A 22500-nucleotide genomic window follows, 5' to 3' on the forward strand; every position below is an offset into this window, starting at 1 on the left:
TCTATATTAATGTCTACATTGTTGTCTACATTGTTGTCTACATTGTTCTCTATATTAATGTCTACATTGTTGTAAACATTGTTCTCTATATTAATGTCTACATTGTTGTAAACATTGTTCTCTATATTAATGTCTACATTGTTGTCTACATTGTTGTCAACATTGTTTTCTACATTGTAGTCTACATTGTTGTCAACATTGTTTTCTACATTGTAGTCTACATTGTTGTCAACATTGTTGTCTACATTGTTGTCTACATTGTTGTAAACATTGTTGTCTACATTGTTGTCTACATTGTTGTCTACATTGTTGCTTTGGCAATATTGACACAACGGTTTTCATGCCAATAAAGCAGCTTGAGTTTGAGAGAGAGAGAAAGACAGAGAGAAAGGCACAGAGAGACAGAGAAAGGCAGAGAGAAAGGCAGAGAGAGAGAGAAAGGCAGAGAGAAAGACAGAGAGAGAGAAATACAGAGAGAAAGGCACAGAGAGACAGAGAAAGGCAGAGAGTGAGAAAGGAGAAAGAGAGATGAGAGAGGAGAGAGAGGCAGAGGTCACGATCAGATGAGCTCCTGCATTTTTCAGCATTTTCTTTAAAAAAGATAGATTTGGAGTTAGATAAACTTGGATTTTTTGTCAGGAACACATACTGGATTCTACCCTCTACAACATAACCCCCACTTCAAATCAAAACTTAAAACCTACAACCTGATTTTGGACGGAATTACGGAATCACCTGGAAGGTTCACAACTACCAAGATTTATTTCTCTATACAGCAAATTCTCTGGAAAACAACAGAAACCTGAAAACACCATCCAACCTGGAACTGAGTGAGTAATGTTTAGTCTGAAACGATATTTTATCTCCAAAAGCCAAGAAGAAAAATACACAACATTACTTTATAAGGACTGAATTCTAACATAATTCTGCCAAGCTTGATACAGCTTCAACTAGCACTGACGTGTCAAGTGAAAGGTGTCAAAGCCCATTAGCCCAACAATGGCAGAGTCTAACAGTCTACCCCAACCAAATGGAGAGGCCTTAGAAGCTCCCTCCCGCTGTTCAGAGGTAATTAAAATACAGTACGCTTTGCATGTACATTTACATTTACATTTAAGTCATTTGGCAGACGCTCTTATCCAGAGCGACTTACATATCACTAGACCCTTTAACTATGCCACTTTGTTTACATACTCATCTCATATGTATATACTGTACTCGATACCATCTACTGTATCTTGCCTATGCTGCTCTGTACCATCACTCATTCATATAACCTTATGTACATATTCTTTATCCCCTTACACTGTGTATAAGACAGTAGTTTAGGAATTGTTAGTTAGATTACTTGTTGGTTATTACTGCATTGTCGGAACTAGAAGCACAAGCATTTCGCTACACTCGCATTAACATCTGCTAACCATGTGTATGTGACAAATAAAATTTGATTTGGATAAGATTTGAATCATACCATGTTACACAGTGCATTCCAGGCAGTTTAGGTCAAGCACAGCATCTCTCTATTCAACAATCTATGAAGTTGTTATTCATACCAAGAGTGTGTCTTGTCTAGGGCTCGGCCACCGTAACTTATTAGTCCTTAAGAGAGTGCTGTAAATCTGGCCTGATTGTGGTCGCGACACGCTAACTCTCTTGATGAGGTTAGCTATTTATGAGCTAAACATGTCAACAGCAGGGTGACATTATACTCAATAATACACAGGTACAGAGGCCTCCATTGAACCAACAGTGTTAATTTACAACTTTGTTGGAAGCACTCAGAGAAGGAAAGAACACCTAATCTAAATACAATATAGGAGTAGGCCTATCCGAGAGCAGAGGGAGTGTAGAATTTACATTACATTTACATTTAAGTCATTTAGCAGACGCTCTTATCCAGAGCGACTTACAAATTGGTGAATTCAAAAGAATGATAAGGCAAGAAAAGATTACAAAATGAAGCTCCTTATGGAAAATCAAGAGACACTTTTTGCTGACTATTTCAAAAATGGGAACATCAGCAACCTTCCACACAAACCATCCCCTGGCATGGCACAGTGCTATATTAGCACACTACCCCTTTGTTAAGAGAGGGGGGGTTAACGAGGGGTGGAAACTCAGAATACTTGATAACGAGGACTCTGAGTCAGGTAATATAAATATCTATATGTCCGGAAAAGTAATGGTACAGAATAACCCCAAACAGTTTCAGCTGGACTTTCACCTAATCAAAGAATTAGCCCAGCAGGAGAAGCTCTCCCTTGATAAAGATACCCCCACACTGAGCGGGTCAGACCAGACCTCTTCATTATGTAACCCCACAGACGAGCAACCCCCAGCGGAGAGTCAACCTCCCAGCACAGATTACCACTCCCTCATTGAAATGAAGGACAAATTCACCCAGCTGGAGATAAGGCAGGTGGAGCTGGAACAGCAGGTGATTACACTTCAGTCAGCACAGACCCAGACAACAGTCCAGCACAACAACAGCCCCTTAACCAGACCCGGAGAGCTGGAGGTGGACAGAGACATATCTGCACTTTGGACAGTGGTGAGACAACTACAACAGGAGAAAGAGGAGCAGAACAGAGCACTAGAGGAGAGTATCAGACTGCTGGTGGAGGAGAGGTTGAGGGGGATGGAGGAGAGGTTGAGGGGGACGGCGTGTGACAGAGAACAACCTACTAGAGAGGTGGCCACCCCAACAGAGAAGCCAGCAGAACAGCCCACCTCAGCACCCAACAAAAGTCTCGACACCACAGCAGAACAGTCCACACCAGACCCTGACCATAGAGTCGACATCACAGCAGAACAGACAAATGAAGAACCCCAAGCCCAGCGGCTCTCACCCCCTCTGAGCACCCCCCCTGTCAGCCACCCTGATAGCCCTTCTGACAACCCCCCACACCCACTGAGGACAAACACAAGACACAGATTGTACTACTTATGGACTCAAATGGGAAATATATTGAAGAAAAAAAACTTTTTCCCAAACACAGTGTGTCTAAACTCTGGTGTCCAAACACCCAGCGCGCCCTAGACCTTCTGTCTGAGGCCAAACTAGGCTCACCCAGCCACATAATAATACACACAGGCACAAACGACCTGAGAGCACAGCAGGAAAGGGTGGCCACAGCACTGACGGGAGTGATTGAAAAGGCTTCTTCTACTTTCCCCAACGCACAAGTAGTTATCTCCACCCTGCTACCACGAAAAGACTTCCACCCTGCCACAATACAGCGGGTAAACGCAAGTATTTCCCGTGACTGTGCCTCAAAACCAAACGTTTTCCTGGCCCACCACTCCACCCTGGACTTGAACAGCCTCTATGACCAGGTCCACCTCTACAAGGCAGCAGTGCCCACCTTTGCCCGAACTCTAAAGGACATCGTTCTCAAACGTATCCCCAACACTTCAAACAGGAGCAACAGATCAATAGACACCCCACCCAGACCAGCGAGACACCCTCCCAGACCTGCAGGACCCCCCCTGGACCTACACATAGAGGACCCACGCCAAGAGAAATTACATCCAGACTACCGCACACCCAGACACATCCACACCCCCACACCAACCAATCAACACCCCCCCACGTCAACCATGCCCACACACCATTTAGGCCCCCTCAGATCAGACCTATGCCACTCCTGCCCACCCCATGCACCCCACCCCCGCAAAGAGGGCCTCAACATGGAAGCCACACATACGCCCAGGTAGTGAGCGGGCAAACAGTCCCAACCCCCACTCTCACACTCGCCCAAGCCAATGGCATGTACCAGATGCTCAGCAGGCTCTGCTCACACTTACTGGCCTGAGGCCAAACCATGACAAACAACATTGGACACACTGGAACAAAAAGCCTTCACTATATCATCCTGGAATATCCAAGGCCTGAGGTCATCTGCCTTTGGCCTGAAGAGCAGAAACCCGGACTTCACCAAAGAAATCGGTAATACAGAAATTGTCATCCTGCAAAAAACCTGGTATAGAGGAGACAGACCCACTGGTTGCCCTCTAGGTTACAGAGAGCTGGTAGTCCCATCCACCAAACTACCAGGTATGAAACAGGAAAGGGACTCAGGGGGTATGCTAATTTGGTATAGAGCAGACCTAACTCACTCCATTAAATTAATCAAAACAGGAACATTCTACATTTGGCTAGAAATTCAAAAGGAAATTATCCTAACAGAGAAACATTTCCTCCTGTGTGCTACCTATATCCCCCCACTAGAATCCCCATATTTTAATGAAGACAGCTTCTCCATCCTGGAGGGGGAAATCAATCATTTCCAGGCCCAGGGACATGTACTAGTCTGTGGCGACCTAAATGCCAGAACCGGACAAGAACCTGACACCCTCAGCACACAGGGGGACAAACACCTGCCTGGAGGTGACAGCATTCCCTCCCACATATGCCCCCCTAGGCACAACTATGACAACATAACCAACAAAAATGGGTCACAACTCCTGCAGCTCTGTCGCACGCTGGGTATGTACATAGTCAATGGTAGGCTTTGAGGGGACTCCTATGGTAGGTACACCTCTAGCTCATCTCTTGGCAGTAATACTGTAGACTACTTTATCACTGACCTCAACCCAGAGTCTCTCAGAGCGTTCACAGTCAGCCCACTGACACCCCTATCAGACCACAGCAAAATCACAGTCTACTTAAACAGAGCAATACTCAATCATGAGGCATCAAAGCCAAAGAAACTGAGTAACATTAAGAAATGCTGTAGATGGAAGGAATGCAGTTTGGAAACCTACCAAAAAACAATTAGGCAACAACAAATTCAATCCCTTTTAGACAATTTCCTGGGTATAACGTTCCACTGTAATAGTGAAGGTGTAAACTTGGCAGTAGAAAATCTTAACAGTATATTTGACCTCTCAGCTACCCTATCAAATCGAAAAATCTCAAAAAGAAAACCGAAGAAAATTAACAACAATGACAAATGGTTTGATGAAGAATGCAAAAATCTAAGAAAGAAATTGAGAAACCTGTCCAACCAAAAACATAGAGACCCGGAAAACCTGAGTCTACGCCTTCACTATGGTGAATCACTAAAACAATACAGAAATACACTATGGAAAAAGAAGGAACAGCATGTCAGAAATCAGCTCAATGTAATTGAAGAATCCATAGACTCTAACCACTTCTGGGAAAATTGGAAAACACTAAACAAACAGCAACACAAAGAATTATCTATCCAAAATGGAGATGTATGGGTAAACCACTTCTCCAATCTTTTTGGCTCTATAACAAAGAATAAAGAGCAAAAACATATACATGATCGAATACAGATCTTAGAATCAACTATTAAAGACGACCAGAACCCACTGGATTCTCCAATTACATTTAATGAGTTACAGGACAAAATAAAAACCCTCCAACCCAAAAAGGCCTGTGGTGTTGATGGTATCCTCAATGAAATGATCAAATATACAGACAACAAATTCCAATTGGCTATACTAAAACTATTTAACATCATCCTTAGCTCTGGCATCTTCCCCAATATTTGGAACCAAGGACTGATCACCCCAATCCACAAAAATGGAGACAAATTTGACCCCAATAACTACCGTGGAATATGCATCAACAGTAACCTTGGGAAAATCCTCTGCATTATCATTAACAGCAGACTCGTACACTTCCTCAATGAAAACAATGTACTGAGCAAATGTCAAATTGGCTTTTTACCAAATTACCGTACAACAGACCATGTATTCACCCTGCACACCCTAATTGACAACCAAACAAACCAAAACAAAGGCAAAGTCTTCTCATGCTTTGTTGATTTCAAAAAAGCCTTCGACTCAATTTGGCATGAGGGTCTGCTATACAGACTGATGGAAAGTGGTGCTGGGGTAAAACATACGACACAAACAACAAGTGTGCGGTTAAAATTGGCAAAAAACACACACATTTCTTCACACAGGGTCGTGGGGTTAGACAGGGATGCAGCTTAAGCCCCACCCTCTTTAACATATATATCAACGAATTGGCGCGGGCACTAGAAAAGTCTGCAGCACCCGGCCTCAGCCTACTGGAATCCGAAGTCAAATGTCTGCTGTTTGCTGATGATCTGGTGCGTCTGTCACCAACCAATGAGGGCCTACAGCAGCACCTAGATCTTATGCACAGATTCTGTCAGACTTGGGCCCTGACAGTAAATCTCAGTAAGACCAAAATAATGGAGTTCATCAGCGCCACAGGTAACTTCCACAAAGCTGTGAACGATCTGAGAGGGCATTCTATGCCATCAAAAGGAACATAAATTTCAACATACCAATTAGGATTTGGCTAAAAATACTTGAATCAGTCATAGATCCCATTGCCCTTTAAGGTTGTGAGGTCTGGGGTCCGCTCACCAACCAAGACTTCACAAAATGGGACAAACACCAAATTGAGACTCTGCACGCAGAATTCTGCAAAAATATCCTTCGTGTACAACCTAGAACACCAAATAATGCATGCAGAGTCTACGCCTTCACTATGGTGATCGCGCCGTCCCAACCTTCGCTCTCTCTCCCCCGCTACTCTCTCCTCTTCCATCCTATCATCTCTTCCCTCTGCTCATACCTTCTCCAACCTATCTCCTGATTTTGCCTCCTCAACCCTCCTCTCTTCCCTTTCTGCATCCTTTGACTCTCTATGTCCCCTATCCTCCAGGCCGGCTCGGTCCTCCCCTCCCGCTCCGTGGCTCGACGACTCATTGCGAGCTCACAGAACAGAGCTCCGGGCAGCCGAGCGGAAATGGAGGAGAACTCGCCTCCCTGCGGACCTGGCATCCTTTCACTCCCTCCTCTCTACATTTTCCTCCTCTGTCTCTGCTGCTAAAGCCACTTTCTACCACTCTAAATTCCAAGCATCTGCCTCTAACCCTAGGAAGCTCTTTGCCACCTTCTCCTCCCTCCTGAATCCTCCTCCCCCCTCCTCCCTCTCTGCAGATGACTTCGTCAACCATTTTGAAAAGAAGGTCGACGACATCCGATCCTCGTTTGCTAAGTCAAACGACACCGCTGGTTCTGCTCACACTGCCCTACCCTGTGCTCTGACCTCTTTCTCCCTCTCTCTCCAGATGAAATCTCGCTTCTTGTGACGGCCGGCCGCCCAACGACCTGCCCGCTTGACCCTATCCCCTCCTCTCTTCTCCAGACCATTTCCGGAGACCTTCTCCCTTACCTCACCTCGCTCATCAACTCATCCCTGACCGCTGGCTACGTCCCTTCCGTCTTCAAGAGAGCGAGAGTTGCACCCCTTCTGAAAAAACCTACACTCGATCCCTCCGATGTCAACAACTACAGACCAGTATCCCTTCTTTCTTTTCTCTCTAAAACTCTTGAACGTGCCGTCCTTGGCCAGCTCTCCCGCTATCTCTCTCAGAATGACCTTCTTGATCCAAATCAGTCAGGTTTCAAGACTAGTCATTCAACTGAGACTGCTCTTCTCTGTATCACGGAGGCGCTCCGCACTGCTAAAGCTAACTCTCTCTCCTCTGCTCTCATCCTTCTAGACCTATCGGCTGCCTTCGATACTGTGAACCATCAGATCCTCCTCTCCACCCTCTCCGAGTTGGGCATCTCCGGCGCGGCCCACGCTTGGATTGCGTCCTACCTGACAGGTCGCTCCTACCAGGTGGCGTGGCGAGAATCTGTCTCCTCGCCACGCGCCCTCACCACTGGTGTCCCCCAGGGCTCTGTTCTAGGCCCTCTCCTATTCTCGCTATACACCAAGTCACTTGGCTCTGTCATAACATCACATGGTCTCTCCTATCATTCCTATGCAGACGACACACAATTAATCTTCTCCTTTCCCCCTTCTGATGACCAGGTGGCGAATCGCATCTCTGCATGTCTGGCAGACATATCAGTGTGGATGACGGATCACCACCTCAAGCTGAACCTCGGCAAGACGGAGCTGCTCTTCCTCCCGGGGAAGGACTGCCCGTTCCATGATCTCGCCATCACGGTTGACAACTCCATTGTGTCCTCCTCCCAGAGCGCTAAGAACCTTGGCGTGATCCTGGACAACACCCTGTCGTTCTCAACCAACATCATGGCGGTGGCCCGTTCCTGTAGGTTCATGCTCTACAACATCCGCAGAGTACGACCCTGCCTCACACAGGAAGCGGCGCAGGTCCTAATCCAGGCACTTGTCATCTCCCGTCTGGATTACTGCAACTCGCTGTTGGCTGGGCTCCCTGCCTGTGCCATTAAACCCCTACAACTCATCCAGAACGCCGCAGCCCGTCTGGTGTTCAACCTTCCCAAGTTCTCTCACGTCACCCCGCTCCTCCGCTCTCTCCACTGGCTTCCAGTTCCAGGCCCTACACCCAAGCAAGGGCACTGCGTTCATCCACCTCTGGCCTGCTCGCCTCCCTACCACTGAGGAAGTACAGTTCCCGCTCAGCCCAGTCAAACTGTTCGCTGCTCTGGCCCCCCAATGGTGGAACAAACTCCCTCACGAAGCCAGGACAGCGGAGTCAATCACCACCTTCCGGAGACACCTGAAACCCCACCTCTTCAAGGAATACCTAGGATAGGATAAGTAATCCTTCTCACCCCCCCCCCCTCCCCTCCCCCTTAATGATTTAGATGCACTATTGTAAAGTGGCTGTTCCACTGGATGTCAGAAGGTGAATTCACCAATTTGTAAGTCGCTCTGGATAAGAGCGTCTGCTAAATGACTTAAATGTAAATGTAAATGCAGAGCAGAATTAGGCCGATACCCACTAATGATCAAAATCCAGAAAAGAGACGTTAAATTCTATAACCACCTAAAAGGAAGCGATTCCCAAACCTTCCACAACAAAGCCATCACCTACAGAGAGATGAACCTGGAGAAGAGTCCCCTAAGCAAGCTGGTCCTGGGGCTCTGTTCACAAACACACCCTACAGAGCCCCAGGAGAGCAGCACACTTAGACCCAACCAAATCATGAGAAAACAAAAAGATAATTACTTGACACATTGGAAAGAATTAACAAAAAAAACAGAGCAAACGAGAATACTATTTGGCCCTACACAGAGAGTACACAGCGGCAGAATACCTGACCACTGTGACTGACCCAAAATTAAGGAAAGCTTTGACTATGTACAGACTCAGAGAGCATAGCCTTGCTATTGAGAAAGGCCGCCGTAGGCAGACATGGCTCTCAAGAGAATACAGGCTATGTGCTCACTGCGGCAGGGTAGCCTAGTGGGTAGAGCGTTGGACTAGTAACCGGAAGGTTGCAAGTTCAAACCCCCGAGATGACAAGGTACAAATCTGTCGTTCTGCCCCTAAACAGGCAGTTAACCCACTATTCCTAGGCCGTCATTGAAAATAAGAGTTTGTTCTTAACTGACTTGCCTAGTTATATAAAGGTAAAATTTAAAAAAAAATTAGGTGGAAACTGAAACTGGAAACTGAAACTGAGCTGCACTTCCTAACCTCCTGCCCAATGTATGACCATATTAGAGAGACATATTTCCCTCAGATTACACAGATCCACAAAGAATTCAAAAACAAATCCAATTTTGAAAAACTCCCATATCAACTGGGTGAAATTCCACAGTGTGCCATCAGAGCAGCAAGATTTGTGACCTGTTGCCAGAGAAAAGTCGCTCTGGATAAGAGCGTCTGCTAAATGACTTAAATGTAAATGTAAATGTAAAAAGGGCAACCAGTGAAGAACACACACCATTGTAAATAGATCTATGCCCAGATCTATGCTTATTTATTTTATCTTGTGTCCTTTACCATTTGTACATTGTTAAAACACTGTATATATATATAATATGACATTTGTAATGTCTTTATTGTTTTGAAACTTCTGTATGTGTGATGTTTACTGTTAATTTTTATTGTTTATTTCACTTTATATATTCACTTTATATATTATCTACCTTACTTGCTTTGGCAATGTTAACACATGTTTCCCATGCCAATAAAGCCCTTGAATTGAATTGAATTTAATTGAGATAGAAAGAGAGAGAGACATGCAGAAAGGCAGAGAGAAAGGCAGTGTTGACAGAGAAAGGCAGAGAGTGAGAAAGGAGAAAGAGAGATAGAAAGAGAGAGAGAGACATGCAGAAAGGCAGAGGCAGGCTTGGCACCGGTCGATAGCACAGAGAGATTTACTGCCATATGTTCGCTGAACTTTTATGATTCAATTGGGATTGGTAGACTTTAAATCCCTTGTTTCCCGACAACAAGACAGAAGCATCCAGTCCAGTCCAGTCTGTATAACCACAGCACTGACGCACTCAGGCTTCTCAAGAGCCACATTCTGGGTCTACCTCTTTCTCCTCCATACAGTATGTCAATGAAAACTAATCAGCGTCTACTCTATGGGCATTGGGCCTGCTGAGGGTTCATATACTGGCATGGTATTAGCCTACCAAACATGCAGTACCGAAATCTGAGACATATGATATTTCAAAAAACAGAGATTCTCTAGCTGGTGGGGTAGTTGGGCAAATGTTCTACTAGCCTGGTCTGAACACTAATAGCCTGGTCTGAACACTACTAGCCTGGTCTGGACACTACTAGTCTGGCCTGAACACTACTAGCCTGGTCTGGACACTACTAGTCTGGCCTAAACATTACTAGCCTGGTCTGAACATTACTAGCCTGGTCGGAACATTACTAGCCTGGTCTGGACACTACTAGTTTGGTCTGAACATTACTAGCCTGGTCTGAATATTACTAGCCTGGTTTGAACACTACTAGCCTGGTCTGAACACTACTAGCCTGGTCTGAACATTACTAGCCTGGTTTGAACACTACTAGCCTGGTCTGAACATTACAAGCCTGGTCTGAACACTACTAGCCTGGTCTGAACACTACTAGCCTGGTCTGAACACTACTAATCTGGTCTGAATATTACTAGCCTGGTCTGAATATTACTAGCCTGGTCTGAACACTACTAGCCTGGTCTGAATATTACTCGCCTGGTCTGAATATTACTAGCCTGGTCTGAACATTACTAGCCTGGTCTGAATATTACTAGCCTGGTCTGAACACTACTAGTCTGGTCTGAACATTACTAGCCTGGTCTGACCATTACTAGCCTGGTCTGAACATTACTAGCCTGGTCTGAATACTGGTACTATCCTCCACTACCCCAGTAACTCAGTATGTACTGGTACTATCCTCCACTATCCCAGTAACTCAGTATGTACTGGTACTATCCTCCACTACCCCAGTAACTCAGTATGTACTGGTACTATCCTCCACTACCCCAGTAACTCAGTATGTACTGGTACTATCCTCCACTACCCCAGTAACTCAGTATGTACTGGTACTATCCTCCACTACCCCAGTAACTCAGTATGTACTGGTACTATCCTCCACTACCCCAGTAACTCAGTATGTACTGGTACTATCCTCCACTACCCCAGTAACTCAGTATGTACTGGTACTATCCTCCACTATCCCAGTAACTCAGTATGTACTGGTACTATCCTCCACTATCCCAGTAACTCAGTATGTACTGGTACTATCCTCCAGTAACTCAGTATGTACTGGTACTATCCTCCACTACCCCAGTAACTCAGTATGTACTGGTACTATCCTCCACTACCCCAGTAACTCAGTATGTACTGGTACTATCCTCCACTATCCCAGTAACTCAGTATGTACTGGTACTATCCTCCACTATCCCAGTAACTCAGTATGTACTGGTACTATCCTCCAGTAACTCAGTATGTACTGGTACTATCCTCCACTACCCCAGTAACTCAGTATGTACTGGTACTATCCTCCACTACCCCAGTAACTCAGTGTGTACTGGTACTATCCTCCACTACCCCAGTAACTCAGTATGCACTGGTACTATCCTCCACTACCCCAGTAACTCAGTATGTACTGGTACTATCCTCCACTACCCCAGAAACTCAGTATGTACTGGTACTATCCTCCACTACCCCAGTAACTCAGTATGTACTGGTACTATCCTCCACTACCCCAGAAACTCAGTATGTACTGGTACTATCCTCCACTACCCCAGTAACTCAGTATGTACTGGTACTATCCTCCACTATCCCAGTAACTCAGTATGTACTGGTACTATCCTCCACTATCCCAGTAACTCAGTATGTACTGGTACTATCCTCCACTACCCCAGTAACTCAGTATGTACTGGTACTATCCTCCACTACCCCAGTAACTCAGTATGTACTGGTACTATCCTCCACTACCCCAGTAACTCAGTATGTACTGGTACTATCCTCCACTACCCCAGTAACTCAGTGTGTACTGGTACTATCCTCCACTACCCCAGTAACTCAGTATGTACTGGTACTATCCTCCACTACCCCAGTAACTCAGTGTGTACTGGTACTATCCTCCACTACCCCAGTAACTCAGTATGTACTGGTACTATCCTCCACTACCCCAGTAACTCAGTGTGTACTGGTACTATCCTCCACTATCCCAGTAACTCAGTATGTACTGGTACTATCCTCCACTACCCCAGTAACTCAGTATGTACTGGTACTATCCACCACTACCCCAGTAACTCAGTATGTACTGGTACTATCCTCCACTACCCCAGTAACTCAGTATGTACTGGTACTATCCTCCACTATCCCAGTAACTCAGTATGTACTGGTACTATCCTCCACTACCCCAGTAACTCAGTATGTACTGGTACTATCCACCACTACCCCAGAAACTCAGTATGTACTGGTACTATCCTCCACTACCCCAGTAACTCAGTATGTACTGGTACTATCCTCCACTACCCCAGTAACTCAGTATGTACTGGTACTATCCTCCACTATCCCAGTAACTCAGTATGTACTGGTACTATCCTCCACTACCCCAGTAACTCAGTATGTACTGGTACTATCCACCACTACCCCAGAAACTCAGTATGTACTGGTACTATCCTCCACTACCCCAGTAACTCAGTGTGTACTGGTACTATCCTCCACTACCCCAGTAACTCAGTATGTACTGGTACTATCCTCCACTATCCCAGTAACTCAGTATGTACTGGTACTATCCTCCACTACCCCAGTAACTCAGTATGTACTGGTACTATCCTCCACTACCACAGTAACTCAGTATGTACTGGTACTACCCTCCACTATCCCAGTAACTCAATATGTACTGGTACTATCCTCCACTACCCCAGTAACTCAGTATGTACTGGTACTACCCTCCACTATCCCAGTAACTCAGTATGTACTGGTACTATCCTCCACTACCCCAGTAACTCAGTATGTACTGGTACTATCCTCCACTACCCCAGTAACTCAGTATGTACTGGTACTATCCTCCACTACCCCAGTAACTCAGTATGTACTGGTACTATCCTCCACTACCCCAGTAACTCAGTATGTACTGGTACTATCCTCCACTACCCCAGTAACTCAGTATGTACTGGTACTATCCTCCACTACCCCAGTAACTCAGTATGTACTGGTACTATCCTCCACTACCCCAGTAACTCAGTATGTACTGGTACTATCCTCCACTATCCCAGTAACTCAGTATGTACTGGTACTATCCTCCACTATCCCAGTAACTCAGTATGTACTGGTACTATCCTCCACTACCCCAGTAACTCAGTATGTACTGGTACTATCCTCCACTACCCCAGTAACTCAGTATGTACTGGTACTATCCTCCACTATCCCAGTAACTCAGTATGTACTGGTACTATCCTCCACTATCCCAGTAACTCAGTATGTACTGGTACTATCCTCCACATCTCTCTACAGTGTCTGTCCATGCCATCTACTGGTACTATCCTCCACATCTCTCTACAGTGTCTGTCCATGCCATCTACTGGTACTATCCTCCACATCTCTCTACAGTGTCTGTCCATGCCAACTCACCATACACTGGCACTGCTGGCAGTTCTCCACCCAGGTGTCTCCACTGCTGTATGTAATGAGTCTGTTCTGGTGCAGACACTGCCTGCTGAGGCCGGGGTTACACTCTGGACAGCAGAACAGGTCGGCTGTGGTGGACTCACAGTCACACACCATCCTACGACACATCACCAGACCAGACTGTAGGGGGGGGGGGGAGGGAGGGAAGGAGAGAGGGGAGAGAGAGAGAGAGAGAGAGAGAGGGAGAGAGAGGGAGAGAGAGAGGGAGGGAGAGGGAGAGAGAGGGAGAGGGAGAGAGAGAATGAGTCAGACTAAGCTTTTCCTTTTAGATCTATATTTTGACATGTTAGATTTAGCATTAAAGATTATAACTGCAATATAAAACTCTGATTGGAAACTCTTTTTCCAAAAGACTCCAATTCCCATGATTCCCCAGGAGGTTCTACAGTGCATCACTTACCTGGCAGGAGCAGACGGAGCACCTGTCGTTGTCCAGCACCCAGATCTGCCCGTTGTGTTTGTGCTTGTTGTCATGGTTACAGTCCCCGGTGCAGTTCTTGCCGTGAGGGCACCTGCAGTCGTAGCCTCCGTCCACGTTGAAACACACCGTATCGTTAGCACAGCTGTGTCTTCCTGTCGCACACTCATCTATATCTGCAGGAGGGACAGACAGACTACAGGTTAGTGTATGAAGGAGGAGGGACAGACAGACTACAGGTTAGTGTATGAAGGAGGAGGGACAGACAGACTACAGGTTAGTGTATGAAGGATGGACAGACAGACTACAGGTTAGTGTATGAAGGAGGAGGGACAGACAGACTACAGGTTAGTGTATGAAGGATGGACAGACAGACTACAGGTTAGTGTATGAAGGAGGAGGGACAGACAGACTACAGGTTAGTGTATGAAGGAGGAGGGACAGACAGACTACAGGTTAGTGTATGAAGGAGGAGGGACAGACAGACTACAGGTTAGTGTATGAAGGAGGAGGGACAGACAGACTACAGGTTAGTGTATGAAGGAGGAGGGACAGACAGACTACAGGTTAGTGTATGAAGGAGGAGGGACAGACAGACTACAGGTTAGTGTATGAAGGAGGAGGGACAGACAGACTACAGGTTAGTGTATGAAGGATGGACAGACAGACTACAGGTTAGTGTATGAAGGAGGAGGGACAGACAGACTACAGGTTAGTGTATGAAGGATGGACAGACAGACTACAGGTTAGTGTATGAAGGAGGAGGGACAGACAGACTACAGGTTAGTGTATGAAGGAGGAGGGACAGACAGACTACAGGTTAGTGTATGAAGGAGGAGGGACAGACAGACTACAGGTTAGTGTATGAAGGAGGAGGGACAGACAGACTACAGGTTAGTGTATGAAGGAGGAGGGACAGACAGACTACAGGTTAGTGTATGAAGGATGGACAGACAGACTACAGGTTAGTGTATGAAGGAGGAGGGACAGACAGACTACAGGCTAGTGTATGAAGGAGGAGGGACAGACAGACTACAGGTTAGTGTATGAAGGAGGAGGGACAGACAGACTACAGGTTAGTGTATGAAGGAGGAGGGACAGACAGACTACAGGTTAGTGTATGGAGGATGGACAGACAGACTACAGGTTAGTGTATGAAGGAGGAGGGACAGACAGACTACAGGTTAGTGTATGAAGGAGGAGGGACAGACAGACTACAGGTTAGTGTATGAAGGAGGAGGGACAGACAGACTACAGGTTAGTGTATGAAGGAGGAGGGACAGACAGACTACAGGTTAGTGTATGAAGGAGGAGGGACAGACAGACTACAGGTTAGTGTATGAAGGATGGACAGACAGACTACAGGTTAGTGTATGAAGGAGGAGGGACAGACAGACTACAGGTTAGTGTATGAAGGAGGAGGGACAGACAGACTACAGGTTAGTGTATGAAGGAGGAGGGACAGACAGACTACAGGTTAGTGTATGAAGGATGGACAGACAGACTACAGGTTAGTGTATGAAGGAGGAGGGACAGACAGACTACAGGTTAGTGTATGAAGGATGGACAGACAGACTACAGGTTAGTGTATGAAGGAGGAGGGACAGACAGACTACAGGCTAGTGTATGAAGGAGGGACAGACATACTACAGGTTAGTGTATGAAGGATGGACAGACAGACTACAGGTTAGTGTATGAAGGATGGACAGACAGACTACAGGTTAGTGTATGAAGGATGGACAGACAGACTACAGGTTAGTGTATGAAGGATGGACAGACAGACTACAGGCTAGTGTATGAAGGAGGAGGGACAGACAGACTACAGGTTAGTGTATGAAATCAACAAACAAATACAGTTGAATTCCAGAGGGAAAATAGTAATGGGTGAGATATGTGTTTGTATAATATTTCCAGCACCTAAGATCCTTGTGCATACCAGTACTGTGCTCATACAGGTGAGTCTAGACCCCCAACTTACCTTCACAGGACTCCCCATTGGCTGAGAACATCCCGTTGTCATGGTAGCCGTCCCGACACTCACAGTGGTACCAGCCAGGCAGGTTAACACAGATGGCTCTGCTGTCACACTCCACGAAGCCATCGGTACACTCATCAATGTCTGGTGAGACACACACACACAGACACAAACACACACAACCCCGCTCACACAGATGTTTCAGTTTCAGGCTTGTTAAACACAGCTGGGCCTAATATGCATTCATCTTTGCATTTGAGGTATGCAAATGTCAAGGTGGTTGGAGGGGTGGCTGGTGAGGGGGCTGGTGGGGTGGCTGGTGAGGTGGTTGGTGAGGTGGCTGGTGGGGTGGCTGGTGGGGTGGCTGGTGAGGTGGTTGGTGGGGTGGCTGGTGGGGTGGTTGGTGGGGTGGCTGGTGGGGTGGTTGGTGGGGTGGCTGGTGGGGTGGCTGGTGGGGTGGCTGGTGAGGTGGCTGGTGGGGTGGCTGGTGGGGTGGTTGGTGGGGTGGCTGGTGGGGTGGTTGGTGGGGTGGCTGGTGGGGTGGCTGGTGGGGTGGGTGGTGGGGTGGTTGGTGGGGTGGCTGGTGGGGTGGTTGGTGGGGTGGCTGGTGGGGTGGCTGGTGGGTTGGCTGGTGGGGTGGCTGGTGGGGTGGTTGGTGGGGTGGTTGGTAAGGTGGTTGGTGGGGTGGTTGGTAGGGTAGTTGGTGGGGTGGTTGGTAAGGTGGTTGGAGGGGTGGTTGGTGGGTGGGGTGAGAACGGTCATAATAATGGCTGGAATGAAGTGAATGGAATGGCATCAAATAAAATGGAATCCAGGTGTTTGATGTGTTCAACATCATTCCATTAATTCCGTTCCAGCCATTACTATGAGCCTGTCCTCCCCAATTTGAGTGCCACCAGCCGCCTGTGATCCGTAGGAGATGGAGAATCATCTCACTGGCCAGTGAGCAAAGCCATTGGGATAATGAAGGCTTGGATCATATAGTATCAGGCGTCTTGGAGCTCTATCAAATCCATCACTGTGTTACATGGAGGGGGGCAATTTTTTATTTTTATTTTATTTCACCTTTATTTAACCAGGTAGGCTAGTTGAGAACAAGTTCTCATTTGCAACTGCGACCTGGCCAAGATAAAGCATAGCAGTGTGAACAGACAACACAGAGTTACACATGGAGTAAACAATTAACAAGTCAATAACACAGTAGAAAAAAAGGGGAGTCTATATACATTGTGTGCAAAAGGCATGAGGAGGTAGGCGAATAATTACAATTTTGCAGATTAACACTGGAGTGATAAATGATCAGATGGTCATGTAGAGGTAGAGATATTGGTGTGAAAAAAGAGCAGAAAAGTAAATAAATAAAAACAGTATGGGGATGAGGTAGGTGAAAATGGGTGGGCTATTTACCAATAGACTATGTACAACTGCAGCGATCGGTTAGCTGCTCAGATAGTAGATGTTTGAAGTTGGTGAGGGAGATAAAAGTCTCCAACCTCAGGGATTTTTGCAATTCGTTCCAGTCACAGGCAGCAGAGTACTGGAACGAAAGGCAGCCAAATGAGGTGTTGGCTTTAGGGATGATCAGTGAGATACACCTGCTGGAGTGTGTGCTACGGATGGGTGTTGCCATCGTGACCAGTGAACTGAGATAAGGCGGAGCTTTACCTAGCATGGACTTGTAGATGACCTGGAGCCAGTGGGTCTGGCGACGAATATGTAGCGAGGGCCAGCCGACTAGAGCATACAAGTCGCAGTGGTGGGTGGTATAAGGTGCTTTAGTGACAAAACGGATGGCACTGTGATAAACTGCATCCAGTTTGCTGAGTAGAGTGTTGGAAGCAATTTTGTAGATGACATCGCCGAAGTCGAGGATCGGTAGGATAGTCAGTTTTACTAGGGTAAGTTTGGCGGCGTGAGTGAATGAGGCTTTGTTGCGGAATAGAAAGCCGACTCTTGATTTGATTTTCGATTGGAGATGTTTGATATGAGTCTGGAAGGAGAGTTTACAGTCTAGCCAGACACCTAGGTACTTATAGATGTCCACATATTCAAGGTTGGAACCATCCAGGGTGGTGATGCTAGTCGGGCATGCGGGTGCAGGCAGCGATTGGTTGAAAAGCATGCATTTGGTTTTACTAGCGTTTAAGAGCAGTTGGAGGCCACGGAAGGAGTGTTGTATGGCATTGAAGCTCGTTTGGAGGTTAGATAGCACAATGTCCAAGGACGGGCCGGAAGTATATAGAATCACCTTGAACCAGAGAGAGATCTCATCCATCACTGTGTTACATGGAGGGGGTCAATCACCTTGAACCAGAGAGAGATCTCATCCATCACTGTTTAGTAATCATGAAGACCAGACCATTGATTCACTCCTCTGGCTGTACACTACATGGGAGCATGTCCAGTTAGTTGTCATTTGAAATATAGTAAGCTATATTACATTGTTCTACCTCTGTCACACTGCTACTGTAGGCACGCCTTATTTTAGTAATAGTAGACACTAAGAGCACATTGAGATGCAATGAGAAACAGCAGGGAGAGATGAGAGAGAGAGAGAAAGAAATGGAGAAAGCAAGAGAAAGAGAGAGAGAGAAATGGAGAGAGAGCAAGAGAGAGAGAGGGTGAGGTAGAAAGAAGGGATTTGTATTCCTGCCTATTTGAGTGACATCTCACCGAAGTCATGAGTTCAGGTCTTGTTGTGGATGCTCAGAGTTCCTTCTATAGCTCCTGCATTTACATTAGTGTTTAACCCCACGCTCCCTTACTTTACCTGCCTGCCAAGGTCAGTCTAAAGACACGTGCTTCGCCCTCTTCAGAAGAGAGGATTAAAGAAGGGAGAGGGGGGATTGAGAGAGAGAGAGAACTGAGAGAGAGAGAGAGAGAGGGAGAGAGGGCGGAGAGAGTGAGAGAGAAGAGAGAACAAAGAGAGAGGGGGGAGAGAGAGAGAGGAAAGAGAACTGAGAGAGAGAGAGAGAACTGAGAGAGAGAGAGGAGAGAGAGGGGGAGAGAGAGAGAGAGAGAGAGAGGAGAGAGAACTGAGAGAGATAGAGAGAGAGAGAGAGAGAGAACTGAGAGAGAGAGAGAGAGAGAGGGAGAGAGAGAGGGGGAGAGAGGGGGAGAGAGAGAGAGAGAGAGAGAGGAGAGAGAACACGAGAGAGATAGAGAGAGAGAGAGGAGAGAGAAGAAGAGAGAGAGAGAGAGAGAGAGGGGGAGAACTGAGAGAGATAGAGAGAGATAGAGAGAGAGAGAGAGAGAGAGAGGGGGGAGAGAAGAAAGAACTTAGAGAGAGAGAGAGAGAGAGGGGAGAACTGAGAGAGATAGAGAGAGATAGAGAGAGAGAGAGAGAGAGGGGGGGGAGGGGAGGGGGGGAGAGAACAGAGAACTGAGAGAGAGAGAGAGAGAGAGAGAGAGGGGGAGAAGAGAGAGAGAGAGAGAGAGAGAGAGAGAGGGGGGAGAACTGAGAGAGATAGAGAGAGAGAGAGAGAGAGAGAGAGAGAGGGGGAGGGAGGGGGGGAGAGAAGAGAGAACTGAGAGAGAGAGGGGGGAGAACTGAGAGAGAGAGAGAGAGAGATAGAGAGAGAGAGGGGGAGAACTGAGAGAGATAGAGAGAGAGAGAGAGGAGAGAGAGGGGGGAGAACTGAGAGAGATAGAGAGAGAGAGGGGGGGGAGAACTGAGAGAGATAGAGAGAGAGAGAGAGAGAGAGGAGAGAGAGGGGGGAGAGGGGGGGAGGGAGAGAACTGAGAGAGAGGGGAGAGAGAACATTGAATGCTCAGAAGACCTTGATTTTGTGAAAGGCTCTGCTGAATGGCTGTGTGGTATTCAAAGGCAGTGTCTGTGTGTGGTGGTGGGGGTTGTTTCCATTGTCTCAGCAGGTCAAAGTGGAAGACTGAGAAACAAGCTGCAGATTGCTTACATGGAGGTACAGATACTCATTCTGTTTGTTGAAGCATCTAACTACAGCTACAGTCCAAATCACATCACCATCTAACTACAGCTACAGTCCAAATCACATCACCATCTAACTACAGCTACAGTCCAAATCACATCACCATCTAACTACAGCTACAGTCCAAATCACACCACCATCTAACTACAGCTACAGTCCAAATCACATCACCATCTAACCACAGCTACAGTCCAAATCACATCACCATCTAACTACAGCTACAGTCCAAATCACATCACCATCCAACTACAGCTACAGTCCAAATCACATCACCATCTAACTACAGCTACAGTCCAAATCACATCACCGTCTAACTACAGCTACAGTCCAAATCACATCACCATCTAACTACAGCTACAGTCCAAATCACATCACCATCTAACTACAGCTACAGTCCAAATCACATCACCATCCAACTACAGCTACAGTCCAAATCACATCACCATCTAATTACAGCTACACTCCAAATTACATCACCATCATACTACAGCTACAGTCCGAATCAAATCACCATCTAACTACAGCTACAGTCCAAATCAAATCACCATCTAACTACAGCTACAGTCCAAATCAAATCACCATTTATAGAAAGTGTATTTAATTGGCAAAATATTATAAAAGTATAATTTAAATGAACTGGATGCTGCTGAGTAGCTGGACAAGTAAACAGTGAGGAATACCATAGTGTCGATGCGTCTCCATGCCTCTCTCCCTCCTTCCTCAGAGTATGGCTTAGCATTTCAGTGCCTGTTGGTTGAACCAGGTCTTCATGAGGCCCACTGGGAAATCACTGTGGTTTGTAGTCACCGTGCGCATCCCAAATGGCCCCCTATTCCCTACGTAGTCCACTACTATTAACCAGAGCCCTGTAGAATAGGGTACCATTTGGAACACAGTTCCTGTGTGCCGGTCCCCAGGACATCACCACTCTGACTGTCTGTCGCTACAGCACTGCAACTCATTTGTCAGGGATATGTCACTGTGTGTGTGCGCGTGCGTGTGGTGTGTGTGCATGTTTGAGTGTGTGTGCGTGCGCACGTGCACATCATGCTGACTGAGCTTACAGCAGACTTTTACTTTGAAAGCGAACCAATTCAGACTGTCTGCACACTGTGTTAGAACAAAGTTATGGCAGGCAATTTACACTGTGACCCACAAAACGCAGCCTCAATGAAAAGGTGAACTGCAATTACCATTTATAATATCTGGGCTGACTGCTAGCTGAGGACCATAAATATGTAGAGCCCATTCCTTTAAAACAGGAAGAACAATCTCTGGATGTATGATGGTCTATGTAGAGTAGAAAAGAAAAGAAAATATTTGATACAGAGAATAAATGATTTGGGGTCAAGCAATAAACTTGATGATTGTTAACTAATTAATTAACTAATTAATTAACTAATAATTCATTATTCATCTTTTTAATGTACCCCAGGAACATCTTTTATCTTCTCCACTCCCCTCCTCCACTCCCCTCCCTGCATCTCCTCTTTCCTCCCGTCCTCTCCACTCCCCTCCCTGCATCTCCTCTTTTCTCCACTCCCCTCCACTCCTCTTCACTCCCCTCCACTCCCCTCCACTCCCCTCCACTCCCCTCCACTCCCCTCCCTGCATCTCCACTCTTCTCCACTCCCCTCCACTCCTCTTCACTCCCCTCCCTCCCCTCCACTCCCCTCCACTCCCCTCCCTGCATCTCCTCTTTTCTCCACTCCCCTCCCTGCATCTCCTCTTCTCTCCTGTCCTCTCCTCTCCTCTTTCCTCCTGTCCTCTCCCTGCATCTCCTCTTTCCTCCTGTCCTCTCCACTCCCCTCCCTGCATCTCCTCTTTTCTCCACTCCCCTCCCTGCATCTCCTCTTTTCTCCACTCCCCTCCCTGCATCTCCTCTTTTCTCCACTCCCCTCCCTGCATCTCCTCTTTTCTCCACTCCCCTCCCTGCATCTCCTCTTTTCTCCACTCCCCTCCCTGCATCTCCTCTTTCCTCCTGTCCTCTCCACTCCCCTCCCTGCATCTCCTCTTTCCTCCACTCCCCTCCCTGCATCTCCTCTTTTCTCCACTCCCCTCCCTGCATCTCCTCTTTCCTCCTGTCCTCTCCACTCCCCTCCCTGCATCTCCTCTTTTCTCCCGTCCTCTCCTCTCCTCTTTCCTCCTGTCCTCTCCCTGCATCTCCTCTTTCCTCCTGTCCTCTCCACTCCCCTCCCTGCATCTCCTCTTTTCTCCCGTCCTCTCCTCTCCTCTTTCCTCCTGTCCTCTCCACTCCCCTCCCTGCATCTCC

General features: G+C 46.9%; 1 protein-coding gene across 1 annotated transcript in view; it reads right to left on the minus strand.

The window, feature by feature from the left end:
• The window catches only part of LOC135531518 (protein NEL-like), a 92030-nt gene that overhangs the window by 9290 nt on the left and 60240 nt on the right, over nucleotides 1-22500 (minus strand). The window contains exons 7-9 of the mRNA XM_064959538.1: nucleotides 16285-16425; nucleotides 14289-14482; nucleotides 13832-14008 (exon numbers count right to left, since the gene is read on the minus strand). Coding sequence (XP_064815610.1) covers nucleotides 13832-14008; nucleotides 14289-14482; nucleotides 16285-16425 — 512 coding nt within the window. The remainder of the gene's footprint in view (nucleotides 1-13831; nucleotides 14009-14288; nucleotides 14483-16284; nucleotides 16426-22500) is intronic.

This window comes from Oncorhynchus masou, unplaced genomic scaffold (assembly GCF_036934945.1).
Source record: "Oncorhynchus masou masou isolate Uvic2021 unplaced genomic scaffold, UVic_Omas_1.1 unplaced_scaffold_1618, whole genome shotgun sequence".
Classification (NCBI taxonomy): Eukaryota; Metazoa; Chordata; class Actinopteri; order Salmoniformes; family Salmonidae; genus Oncorhynchus; species Oncorhynchus masou.